This window comes from Musa acuminata, chromosome BXJ2-7 (assembly GCF_036884655.1).
Source record: "Musa acuminata AAA Group cultivar baxijiao chromosome BXJ2-7, Cavendish_Baxijiao_AAA, whole genome shotgun sequence".
NCBI lineage: Eukaryota > Viridiplantae > Streptophyta > Magnoliopsida > Zingiberales > Musaceae > Musa > Musa acuminata.
Genome location: NC_088344.1, coordinates 6,467,884 through 6,480,782, shown reverse-complemented (window position 1 = coordinate 6,480,782; position 12,899 = coordinate 6,467,884). Strand labels below are relative to the sequence as shown.

At 39.7% G+C, this 12,899-nt stretch overlaps 1 protein-coding gene and 1 pseudogene across 2 annotated transcripts; both read right to left on the bottom strand.

The window, feature by feature from the left end:
* Positions 1–4,091, bottom strand: LOC135616879 (uncharacterized; annotated as a pseudogene).
* A 515-nt stretch (positions 4,092–4,606) lies between these two features.
* LOC103990288 (uncharacterized) lies at positions 4,607–12,739 on the bottom strand. Of its 2 annotated transcripts, XR_672108.3 has the most exons (11): positions 12,459–12,739; positions 10,594–10,692; positions 10,021–10,457; positions 8,609–8,678; positions 8,486–8,539; positions 7,639–7,707; positions 7,406–7,471; positions 7,233–7,301; positions 5,522–5,605; positions 4,891–4,970; positions 4,607–4,797 (listed from the first exon to the last, which is right to left on the bottom strand). XR_672108.3 is itself a non-coding variant. In XM_009409369.3 (10 exons), exons 1-10 carry the CDS (start codon positions 12,567–12,569, stop codon positions 4,941–4,943), a joined length of 1,089 nt encoding a protein of 362 aa, XP_009407644.2. In that variant the 5' UTR covers positions 12,570–12,739; the 3' UTR covers positions 4,607–4,940. The 2 variants fall into 2 exon arrangements, 1 of the variants encoding a protein (XP_009407644.2); XM_009409369.3 differs by having other exon boundaries at positions 4,607–4,970.
* Between the last annotated feature and the right edge of the window lie 160 nt (positions 12,740–12,899).

The window sequence follows — 12,899 nt, the reverse complement described above, 5'->3', positions numbered from 1 at the left end:
TAGTCAGTTTCCAGAAGTAACGAGATAATTTCATGTTTCAAAATCCTGATAATCATAACATAAATAGGAGATGTTAGCCATAATAAAACAGATTTAAAAAAAGTAAGAAAAAGAAAAACCAACCCATGCATAATAGTAGTGGTGCTGATCCAATGGTAAGAAAATCTTTAGGCAATCTTGCAATATGAGTGCATCTTTTTACCTGTCGAAATTCAGATTATCTTCATGGTCCAACTACAGCTTTATTCCAAAAGAGAAAAAGAGTTCTGCGCTTCAAAAACATTATTGGTAAGACATTACAATAGTACCTAGATAGCATATCAGGAAACACATTCCCAAGTGTCCATTATGTTTCCTCCTTGTCCAAATTTCCCTGTGTTTCAGTTTCATTGACACCAGAAACAAGTTCTGCTTCAAATGACACTGAGGGCAGCCTCTCATAGACCCTGGAACTCAAAGGAAGAAGTCTTTTCTGCCCTGATCTCAGTGTCTGACTTAGTTTGTCATAGTTCCATCTCTGCTGAACATACACCACAACAACAAAAACAGCTGCAGTCACTGGAATTGCAATATCCCCAAACTTAGAATAGAAGTCTAAGCTTGGGTTCACAAATTCATACTGCTCTGAGAAGTATGGGTTGAAAACTGGAGCCCTTATAAAATCATAAACATGTGGAAGAAGCCTAACCACTGTCATTCCAATGTAGTAGGTTTTCTTCAGTGGTTTGCAATCAATTTGCCATAAAAAGTTACCAATGATTTGAGGAAGCAAAAAGAAATCTTGAATGAGACCTACGTACTCCTCTAGTTGATTTCCCCATTCATGCACTTTATGGCTATTCCCTCTCAGGTCCAAGTATTCCTCCTGGTAAACAGGTCTCCGAGAGGCATTAACAAAATGCACTATAAGAACTCCCAGAAAACCAATTGCATGGATGCCAAAACTTATAAGAAGTACCCTTTTATCACTTGGGACTCGTCCTGGTTCCAGTGGGGCCCGTGTGAGTAATCTGATACGAGATTTCACTACCTTCTGACCAAGCCTTAAGGTGAGTAAGAAAGCACTCAGCACAAGAATCTTCACCATGTAGTCAATGATCTGGAACCATTGATTCTTTTCAAGCGTATATGATGGGTTCTCATAAAATTCGGATGAGAATCTTGCAAACAATGCCTCAGCTCCGGTTATCAGAGGAATGCTATAACCTAGTGCCTGGACACCAAGCATGACAAGAGATATGTAAGGAACAACACCACCATTGTCTCTGATGTAGAAGAGTTGACTTAAAATAGAAAAGATTGCAATTGATAATGTAAGAATCCGTAGAATTCCCTCAACACCTCTTCTGGAAAGTATGTCTTCACGTTGCCCCCGGTATAAAATAGGAAGTGTCTGGAGCTTGATTGGGCTAAAATGTAGAGGATCATCATCATTTCTTTGACTATTAATAGAGAACTTTGCTGTTGGATTCATTAGCCACCGTGCGGTTGTTGGTGGGTACTCTACTTTTACTTCAACTAAACAATCTAATCCACCTTCAAGATCCATGCTCTCAAACAGGATTTTCCATGAAGCACGTACATCTCTACAGCCTATTAAATACATTCTTCCATCAATGGGGTTATAAATGCCCTCCAAGTAGAGAACTGAAACATTGGTGTAAAGATTCCCCGAGACTGTCAGCTCTGCCGATACATTCAGAAGCAGCTGCTGCTCAGTGGAGATAGATTTAGAAGGTTGGAGATTCTGGCTTCTTGCGAATGATACATTAGAAAATGCCCAGTAATGGCCAAACAGTGATCCAAGAGAAAGCACTTCCATCCGAAGGAATGGCCTCTCTATACGAACTTTGGGTATTGGCTCTGGCACTGCTGGCACATGAAGAGTGAGATCATCTGCAAGATTGGAAAGATTTATCATGTCATCACCATCATCCCCTTTTCTTGGATAGCTTAGGAGTGATTTTTTTATAATAGTACTGAAATCAAAGGGTTCACTTTTCTCAAGAAAAGCACCAGCAAGCTTGATCTTCGAGTACTTGTACGTAGTAAAAGGATTGCTACTCATTTTATTCCACAGTTCCAGTGGGTGCACAGGCTTTTCAAATGACAAGGGAAAATGCAAGACACCCTTTGTATTATTGACGCTGGTTATTCTCCCATATATGATATTGCGTTGGCTAATGGAGAAGGATGTTGGGACATATAAGCAAATGCGAGAGTGGCATCCTCCATTACCAAGCCCGAGACACCCAACCATGCAGAGTTGTCCAGCAGAAGAATTCCATATTCCCTCCGCTGTAAGAGTCAGACCATTGAGACCTGTTCTCTGTGCCACCATGTACTGATTCTCCCATGGAGGAATGGCTCTAAACACTGCAGACACTCTTGCATAGCTCAAGTTATTCGTACCAATTCTTGGCTCACACCTAATATCTTGCATCATAAGCCCAACATTGGCAAACCCACCATCGGTTGCATTGATTTCCTTCTCTGATGCAAAAGGCCCCAATGTACTGCAGTACTCATCAGTTGAATTACAGTTCCAATTCGGCACAATGTTGAGTATCTCACCAGAGGCAAACTGATCAAGAATTCCACAGAACCCAGATCCTCTATAGACCTCAAATTGGCTACCTATTATGTCATCTCTATAAGGGTATGGAGTGCATGCCTTTGAAACAAGCTCTTCTGATCCAAACTCATAATTTGAGTAAGGACCAAGCTGGGAAGACAACTGAATCTTATCAAAGTATCTAGGGCTCGATTGCCTGTTCAAACTCTTCATTTCACCATGGACAGCTCTACTTGTCAAGGTGAAGGCCTTGGGGTAGCGAAGAACAAGCAAAATCTGGTCGTCTTGCAAAAGCGGATGCTGGTACTTGTTCAAACCTGAATCTTTCACCCATTCCTATGGGTTGGCGGAATCTGCCTCACGGGAAGGGAGCAAAGCACTTCCCAACAGACACAACACCCTCTCTCCACCATTCTCCTCCGACTCAGTGTAAACACCTTCAAAAAGAATCCTGAGTTGCGAACTCCCTGGCCAAAACTGGAATTCTGGGAACTGATACCGAACCGCTTCCGGAGCGGTACCATTCCTGGATATCCCTAAACCCAAAGCTCCACTGACATTGAGTGAACTATGAAAATTGCGGTTTAGATCGACATGGTTCAAAGCGAAGGTAACAAGACGCAAGGGATCAGGAAGGTTCGAAACATTTTGTGCAGCATCACTCGTGTCGAACGGCATAAGAGGGGCCTCACCGGAGGCCTGCCTCCAGTCTCCCCTGGCAAACGACAACTCCTGTTTGAGGCTATTGGCCCTGTTGACATCCAACTGCAAATTGTGACCTGACGACAGGAAAGACCTACATTGTTTCTTGACCTCAGGGAATCGAGTATGGTCATGGGGTTCGAAAGGGTCTTCTACTGCGGCAGCCACAACCTGTTCAGCTCTGTAAGGTGGATGCGAGTAGGAGGAGGTAATGCTGAAGGACATCAAAATCCCCAGAATCCACATTTTTAGGAAAAAAAGGAGTGTGGCATCCATACCCAATTCGATCACTCAGAAAGCTCGACCTTAATATTGTTATCAGACACAATTGGTCCAGTTAGCTGTAGGAAAATTACATGATACAAGCAAATCCAAGTTTCCTTCGCTCAAAGCAGTAAGGTACACAAAGATGTGGCATAATCAAGCAGCTTTAACAGTTCTCATCTTCTTTTTCTTCTGAAGAAGAGTTCCAAAGGTTAATAACAAGAACAACATCAGATAAGATTACAAGCTCGATTCTAGCTATCGACTCCAAAAAAGATCGACTTGGCTGGAACAGAGGGGATTGACGATCGGTACGACTGACCTGAACGGGGAGGGAGAGGGGGAGATATAGGGTTTTGCGCTCCTCGGTCCTCAGTGTGGCATGAACTGCTGCATTCATCCAAGATCTTAATTCCACTCGTGGCATGAGATCTTGAGTTGAGACCTTTCCCTTCTGTTTTAATGGCAGGTTGTGAGCTATGATCAAAGGAGCTGAGATAGGTTGGGAGACTTCCTGTGTTGACTTTGCACCACACCTGAGTGGGTGAACAGACCGGGTTTTCAATTGGATGAGAAGCCATTGACATCCATGTCTATTACAAATTTGCCACTACCAGAGACCCACAGTGGCCAAGTGAGAAGCGGGCAATTCGGATAATAGAACCAACAGTGGAGCCTATTCCGTTGGCTCGATCCGGTGGAACGTGATGTGGAGCGGGCGTTAGCTCAATCTCCACTTGCATATGAAGTCATATCTGCGATCGAGGCACGAAGTCATACGCTGTTCCGAACGTAATGAGACTTGGTCGCTAGGGTGGACGGCCGTGGTGGCTTCAGCAGCTGTAGTTGTTGAAAGTTCTGGCACCAGAAGCTGATGCTGTGATGTTTCGGATCAGATAGCAGTAGGATTACAAGCAATGGAAGCGAGGGATGCACATTAGACTCGGATTAGAAAGCTGGGTGTCCTCATACAAGATGACAAGTTTGTTGCAGGAGAGCGTTAGGCGAAGTGCAGCATTCCATTAAGAACAAGAAACTAAATATGACAGGAGGTGGATTGATCAATTCACGAAGAACACCTTCAAAAATAGCACCTTCATAATTACGTCCCACAAATTTACTCATAGAAGACAGACATCACAATAAATGCTGGTTATCAAAGCCAATCACCAACTTACAAGACTTGGGAAATGGCCAGGGCAGGAGAGGCTCAAATTTTCTTACATCAGCTACATGGCAGATAAGAAATCTGGATCCTAACCCATGGAAGATATAAGAAAATAAAAATACTGATACTTTGAGAAATGTTTTATATAAACTAAGTGGCACACAGAGAGGCAAAAACCCACCCTTCTGATAATATCAAATATCTTCTCGATGCTGATGTGGTAAAAGAACCTTATCTTTCCAGCATCTTTCCGCCAATTATCTGAAAAGGATGCAACACCATTGAATAAGTTATACAGACATATTGCTTGTGGGTGTGGGACACAACAAAAAAAGCATGATTCATAACTCATCAAAAGAAAAATGATAACTTTGGTTCAATGAAGTTTTTATTAGTATTCATTAGGGTACAAATTAGTTGTGCCCTCATAATGGTACAAGACCATGACTGGGCTATCAGATGCTTTTATAGCAATGAACCCATCATGGAGAAAATGGGTGATCTTATCGGCTATTTTAGTTACTCACATCAAATTTATGTGGAGAAGATGTAACATAAGGATATATAGAAATGACAGACCATCTGTTGGTTTTTTTTTTCATTAAACAGAAAAGAAAATGTATTAAGCATCAAAAAGAAATATGTTTTTAGATGCCGACAGGCGTTGTTATTGTTTCAGAAAAAAAAGTATGTTTAGTACAATAGATTACTGGAAAAAAGAGACGTCTACAAGTCTATTATACCCCAGATTGTGAAGAAATTACTCCAAAAAATACAGATAAATTGGCCCATATGTCCTGGATTTGTCATACCTGTCCATTAGCATAAGACGGTCCATCTCTTGCACCAGGATCCTCACCCATATCAACTTCAAACATCGCCGCATCGGCAAGAGACTGCAGCAGGTTCAGAGTGTGGTCATAGTACATCAAGACTTCTAGCACAGAGGTACATTTAGTAATTCTAAAAATCTGATGTATAAATGCCAACAACTTATACATAAATGCATTGGGCATAATGTAATCTAGCTATGCATGAAGAATACTTGCTCGATGCAAGTATTTGCATGTGAAACTTAATACATGCAAAATTGTATATGATCCAAAATTATATGTAAGATCTATTCTATCCAAAAAAAGAACTCCTTGTTTACACAGAAGAGATTCCTCTTGTCCAATTTATGCATGCACAACATTATTTGAACAGTCCATTGATTTTTCATGTTTTAGTTAAACTTTGTTTTCTTCAACTCTGCCTTAGCCATTCTGCAGTCACCAGTTCATCAAACCAGTACCCCATCAAAGCAGCACCCCACCAATATCCACATCTACCACCATCTCTACCATATCAACACTACCACCACCACCATTATGTAACTGTCTTCTTTAGCACTACCATATGTTGCAAACACTCTTCAACCAACTCCACCATTGTCATGACCAACTTCCCCAATATTGTAATCTTGCAATAAGGCATCGGGCATGCACCATAACTGCAACCAATGCTCCTCCCAACACCATTGTCATAACCCCTCACTAACACAGCCACCAACATTTCTCTGCTTCTTAATTTACAACCGTATTCCTCCAAGACAAACAACAGGAAGACGATGAAGAAAAGAAAAAGAGAATAAGGATTTAGGTGTTTGGTAGAAAAGGTTCTCGATTGTCAACCTAGGGCCATGGAAGCCCAACTGAGTCCACCACTGATGATTGTTGTGGATATTGATGAAACATTGATGATGGTGGAGTGGGAGAGAATTTTGGAGAAGGGATTGGATCTATGGACTCCTAATAGTAAGGAGATAAGACTAGGGAAGGAAGTGAAGGCGAAAGACAATTTTGAAGGATGACGAGATACAGAATGGAGCAGGAGGAGAGGGCACTGAGAACCATTACGGTTAAGGCTTTGATTGAGGGAAAATGAATGATAGTTTGCGGCATATATCATCTAGACTGATCAACAGGAAATTGCAGAATGCTGCATTATGATTTATTGAATTAGCTGCCAGGATCAAGGTTAACTAGTCCTGATTACAATTCTCAACCTTATCAGCGGATCACTGGTCAAAGTCAACCTCAAGAAGAGTGAGACATGAGGTTGGACGTATCATGTCAAGGCATGACTGTGGTTGCTGACACACTGCCTAGATTCAAGGCGAGAAATATCGGGGAAGACAAACAACAAAAGTTAGGGAGGTCTCTGCAAGATAGCCAGCTGACTAAGCCTTGGATAGAAGTTTCTCCTCGTGGATCTACACTCAAATAAAAAATGCTTCCTCGGTGCCAGAAAAAAGTGGCTAACTCCAAGAGTTAAGGCTCTGTGGGGTTCATTAAGATAAGAATGCTTAAATTCAGAGAATTTAATGACAACTCCATCAATAATAAGCATTATATGTGAGTTATGTTCCTCACATGTGATCCCTTCTGTACCCTTCCACGAGTCAAAAATAATGTGAATAACAATGCCATTATTAATGAAAAGAAAAACTTAGAAAAGAAGAGAGATGCATGGTTAACTGACCTGGAGTTCCTGCTCAGAGCTTTTGAGCCTTTCAGCAAAGTCCTGGGCTCGAATAAAACAAGCACGCAGCTGCAAAGAGGGAAAAGAGACAATTATCTCTTTTTTATTTTTTTCGAAAACAGAGTTGTAACCAGAGAAAAAGAATGACGTGCAAGCCAGGTAATCTAATTCACCTGCATCAGCATTGAGTGCCGCTGAGAAGTAAGCTTCTTGGCAGCCGCCAGTGCATCCTCTAGTTTCTGTATTTGTGAAGTGCAGTATCAACCAGTGAAGAAATAAGTTATGCAAATAAATAAAAGCTTGAATTGATAATGTAAATAGCAAAGACCATAAACAATCAAATTATATCATAGAGAGGATGAAATGTCAGGCTGAGAATAACACTAGTGGTCAAAGTCGAAGTTACCTGAGATTTCTTTTGTAGATCTGAAACAAGCTGTTGTTTCTCTTCAACCTTCTCCCCGACTATAGTAAGCTGATTCAACAGAACAGGATAAAACACATTTTTTTCATGGAGAAAGGTTAGGAAATGTAATTGAGCATCCTTTTGATGAGAATTGCATGGTCTTCAACAGCTCAATTCTACTGGAAAGAGCATGACTGCAACTAATTACATCTTGCTAGATAAAACAACTTGTTTCCTAGAAGGCATGAGTGCAAATTAATGATACAAAAAGGCACCTCAAAAGAGAAGAAAAGGCATGTTAAACATGAATGACCAACATCCAATGTGGTGTTTGGGAAACAAAGATCATAGACCTTAGAAGATAGAGCAACTATATGACAATAAAGAAATATCAAATAGGGTAAGCCAAAACCTGAGCTGCTAAAGTTGCACAAATAACAGATGCAACTTGCAGAGTATTTTATGATCCTCAGAAGAATATAGCGGTGAACCAAAAAAGGTATAGGAACATAATAAGACAAACTAGGCAACCGCAGTTATAAAAAGTATAGAGTTATGGAGTATAGACCATCCTGTGACCAGGAAACAGGTTCAAGAGATGGGCTTTTTCAAAGGCAAATTAGTAGAGCAGATAAATTTACATACTTAAAAAGTATCTTATGTTTCACTTGCAAGAAAACCATGTTGCACTATGAACATGACTTAAAATGACACCCACATGAACATAATACGACGAACACAACATGAAAACAATTCAGTTATACTTCATTTCAGAAATTAAGCAGTTCGACATATATGTTAAGATGATGCATTTATTAAGTCTCAAGTAAACCAGACTATGAAACACCTCCTTTTGAAGCTCCTCGCGTCTCTGAATGGATAGCTCCAACTGCTCTTTCACCTAGTCAAACATAATAAAGTGGATGAGAAGAATGAAACAGCATGATAAGCAATTTGCTGCTTGTTTCACCTGGCCGCGATAATCATCGCTAGAATTTGATGATAAGTCTCTGCTTTGGCGATCACTGAAACCAGCACCGCTGAGGTTAAGCAAAATAAAATTAACACTTCTTCCAGAGTTTACAAGTTTTCTCACGATAATGCTAACAACACAGTGAAGCTGCATTATAATTTTAAATGAACTAAATTCCTAAGAGACAATGTATTGGAAAGAGGCAAGATGAAGCTAACTACTCAAACTGTATCCAGTATCAATGTTCAAATTGGAGGTGATATAGGGTCAGGCAAGGTCAAAGTACCTCTGAAACTGGACCTGTACCTGACAAGAAAATGGGTAGATATTCGACTCTAACCTGACTATTTGATGTTTGGACACATGCATGTTCAGATCGAGAAAAAATATCTTATTTTGGGCCTGGTCCAAAACCAAAATAGTCAAATCAATAAGACTGAATTAGTAAACCATAATTCAAAAATCACATTTAGTAGGACGAAGCAGCAGCTTTGAACAAGTTCACATGAAGATTTATTTTGGAAAAAAAAAATTAGGATAGAAAAGCACCAAAAGGAAAACTAATTGTTCTAAGCAAGAAAGAAAAAGAGAACATTATGGAAACCATTAATAAGAACACAGACAAATTAGATATAAGGTAGAAACCCGAAGCTAGCATCACTTAAAAATAATAAGTTTCAACTATCACAGAATCCTACTAGAAAAAGGTAAAGACTATCCAAGTAAAACTAATTTAATTTATTTTGTAGAGTAGATTTGGTATGGGTAAAAAGCTAAACCCAGATCAGGCCCTAAACCTTCAATGGGACTCGACTTGAAATGATGTTATTCCTATGTAACCTAGGGTCTGAATGGACAGGTTTAAGTAGCAACACTAGTCTTACTGTATATGTATCTTGCAATGCTTCATCGTCCAAACTAAATTTCAGTATAGATTCTTGCTTCACATGCACTAGACGTGCAGTATCTATGTTTAAGGATCATTTTTTTTTTTTTGTAATATATTCAATTTAAATAATACTCGTTATAAAGCTTATAAACTTGAAAGCAATTGCCACCCTTAATCAACATTCATATTTATTTTTTCATTCATTACTTAAAGAAAGAAAAACAAATTTAAACTTTCTTAATTAATTCAATTCAGATGTGTAAAATAGAAAGTCATGCCAACAAAATCAGATGACTACTATGTTAGCCTGTTGAGAATTATATGCTCGATTGACAATATTTAGTTCAAGTACTGAAATTATAGAACTAAAAGTTGATCGCTGTTACACGTGAGAAATATAGTCACACTGCATCTGGACTTTCACCAAAGATTCCCTTTGTTAATATGCATACTGTCTCATAGCAGGTAAAATGACATGTAAACCAAATAACTATTGATGTCAAAAGGTCCCAGAGATTACCCATGTCGCTGTCTTGGCAGTTGCTCCTTATCTAGTTCTTTGTCTATGTCATGATCTTTATTTTTCTCCAGATCTCTATCACCGTTCCAGTCCATATCACGGTCCGCTTCCCGATCTCGATTACGCTCCCATGCACGTTCATGATCATCATCTTCTCGATCTCGATCTCGATCCAAAGAATGTGCTCTTGCTCGATCAAAGTCATGTCCACGCTCAAAATCTGTTTCTCTTTCTCTTTGCCTATCACGATCTCGAAACCGCTCATTGCTCCGATCTAGATAGTGGTCTCTGTCCTGTATATGATCCCTTTCTCTTTCCCTGCCCCTCTCCCAATCATCATCTCTATCAGCATTTCGATGAAAATTTTCACGTTGAAAATTTGGCCTCCCACCTCTTGTATGAACTTCATTAACTCTTACGGCTCTTCCTCCAATTTTCTGGTTAAAGAATTTGTAACATCATAGGCAACCAATAATACAAAACAATGTATGTTTTCATGTCAACATAAGACTCGCATAAAGGTACAAAATAAAAGTAATTAAATGTGCATGGAAAGAGAAGCAAGAATCATACCCTGCCATTCATGTCCATAATAGCATCAACAGCTGATCTAGGGTTTCTAAATGTGACAAACCCATAGCATTTCCCTCCAACTTGTCGATCATTTATTATCTGCAGAGATGAAGGGTTGGACAAGATGAAGAATTTTAGCTACATGGAAGAGTTTTTGCTGCTTAGCTTTTGTCCTAAATGATTTCATGGAAAAAAGTATTAGCAATGCCAAAATTACATATAAAAGTCTGATGTATGACCATTGCTCTCACTAATATTGATTCACAAGAGGAAGGTAATGGGGAATATAACAAGTTGACTTGACCAGCTAAACACAAACCTTTCTTCAACTGACACAATGTTTCTTAGGCTTCACATGTGTTCAGTTTCTAGAGTGTAAACATAACCCCAAGATAAGACAAAAAGATGAGGCAACAGAAACTAAAGCAAACTGGCTGCCCAAGATGCCATAAGACTGGTTTTTTTTGCAGTGACAACCAAAACCACCTTTCAGGTAGGTGTTACTAAGTAGAAAAAGTCAGAATGAGGAATGCAGAGCCAACATAGATTAGTGTAGAAAACCAAAACAGTTACATCATGAATAAAATAATTTCAAAGAGCTGGATGCTTTAATATTTATGAGGACAGGCATATAGGGGTTCATATAGGAAGAACAAATTAAGGGGCAAAAGTTGAAAAACAAAAAGGAGAGAATTTCCACAATGTAAGAGGTCGAAATCATCTTCCGAAAAGTAAAAACCAACATTCATGTGTAACTAAGAGTTGAAGATATAGCCAAGTTCTTCATGTTGCAAATCCCACATTACGTAGCAGCAATAAAATAGGAATCCATTCATCAGCAAAATGCTATATCCTTGTTAAGCTTCACACCTTTTTATCCCAATGATGTCCACATAAAAATATGCACAAAAAAAAGTGGATTAATTTCACATACATTAGGTCATTCCATAGCCTCATACAATGAAAGACATCACTTCTAAAGAACAAAATTCACTAGTCAACTAGTAGCCAAAAAATCAAACAACAGTTAATGACAATCAACATACTACTGTAAAACAAACACCTTTCTTTCACTTTAATATCAATTTCAGCTGCAACATAGCTCTTATTATTAAAAAAATCTTTTCTGTTGAGGAAACTATATCCACTTGAGGTAACTCTTGAATGTTAACAGTTAAAGTTTATCACAATCAACTTGACATTGAGGATTAATTCATCCATGAAGATTCTGGAACTCAAAGCTGCAACTGCCATCCTTATAATGGCCATAACCTCCAGTAGATGCTCTGCCACTTGCAATATATATGTTTTTCATTCAAAATACTTTTGTGTTTGGTAAACAAACTATCTACTTGAAGCAATTTAGACTTTTGATAGGCAACACTCATCACGATCACAATTACACACTGGGATTTCTCATTTCATCCGTTTAAGAACCTAGGACTCAGATTCACTGCCACCAAAATTCATCCTCTCCAGATGCTCATTTCAGGGTGACACTCTACTGTTTGCAAAATATAATTATTTTTCATTCAGAAAAAGAAAAAGATTCTTCTTGAAGCAACTACGAATTCTGATAGGTAAAGAAAAATTACGACCAGAATAGCATTCCGGACTTTCTCAGTTCATGCAGCAAAGAACCTAGAGAATCAAATCCGTTGCCACCAATCTCATCCTCCCTAGAATCATGGCTCCAGGTGCTAATCCCATTGAGAATCTAGGGGTTTGGAGAAAGTTGACATCAAGCCGTCGCAAGTACTTCCAAACCCTAAAACAACGATGTGCCGTTCGACGCCCAACAGAATCAACCAAAGACGAGAGAAATGAAGATAGAAGGTACGGCGAAGATAAGGTAGGAGACGGACCTTGACGTCGACGATGGCGCCGTAGAGATCGAACGCACGGCGGAGGTCCTCCTGGGTGCAGTCGTAAGGGAGACCCCCTACGTAGATGGATTTATCATCATCCAACGTCATCGCCACCACTCGCCGAAGCCGTCAACTGCTGCTCCTTCTTCCGCTCTCCTCTCTTCTTGAGCTGGGAAGTAAAACGGCCACAGGTAATCCGATCGCCCCTTCAACGAGCGTGTAAGAGACGACGATACTTTTGGAGTGAACCGGAGAAGTTGCGGGCCGACGTGGTTAGGGCTGTCGACATATCGTCCTTTGGGTTTTATGGGCCCGAAGCTTCCTTGTTATTCTCGGATGTCATCAGGGCCGTCCATTTAATCAGCGGAGAGGATCGTATTTTAGTAAGCCGTTACTTCAGTGACGGACACCTGGAACTCATTGGACCCACTTTTCAAC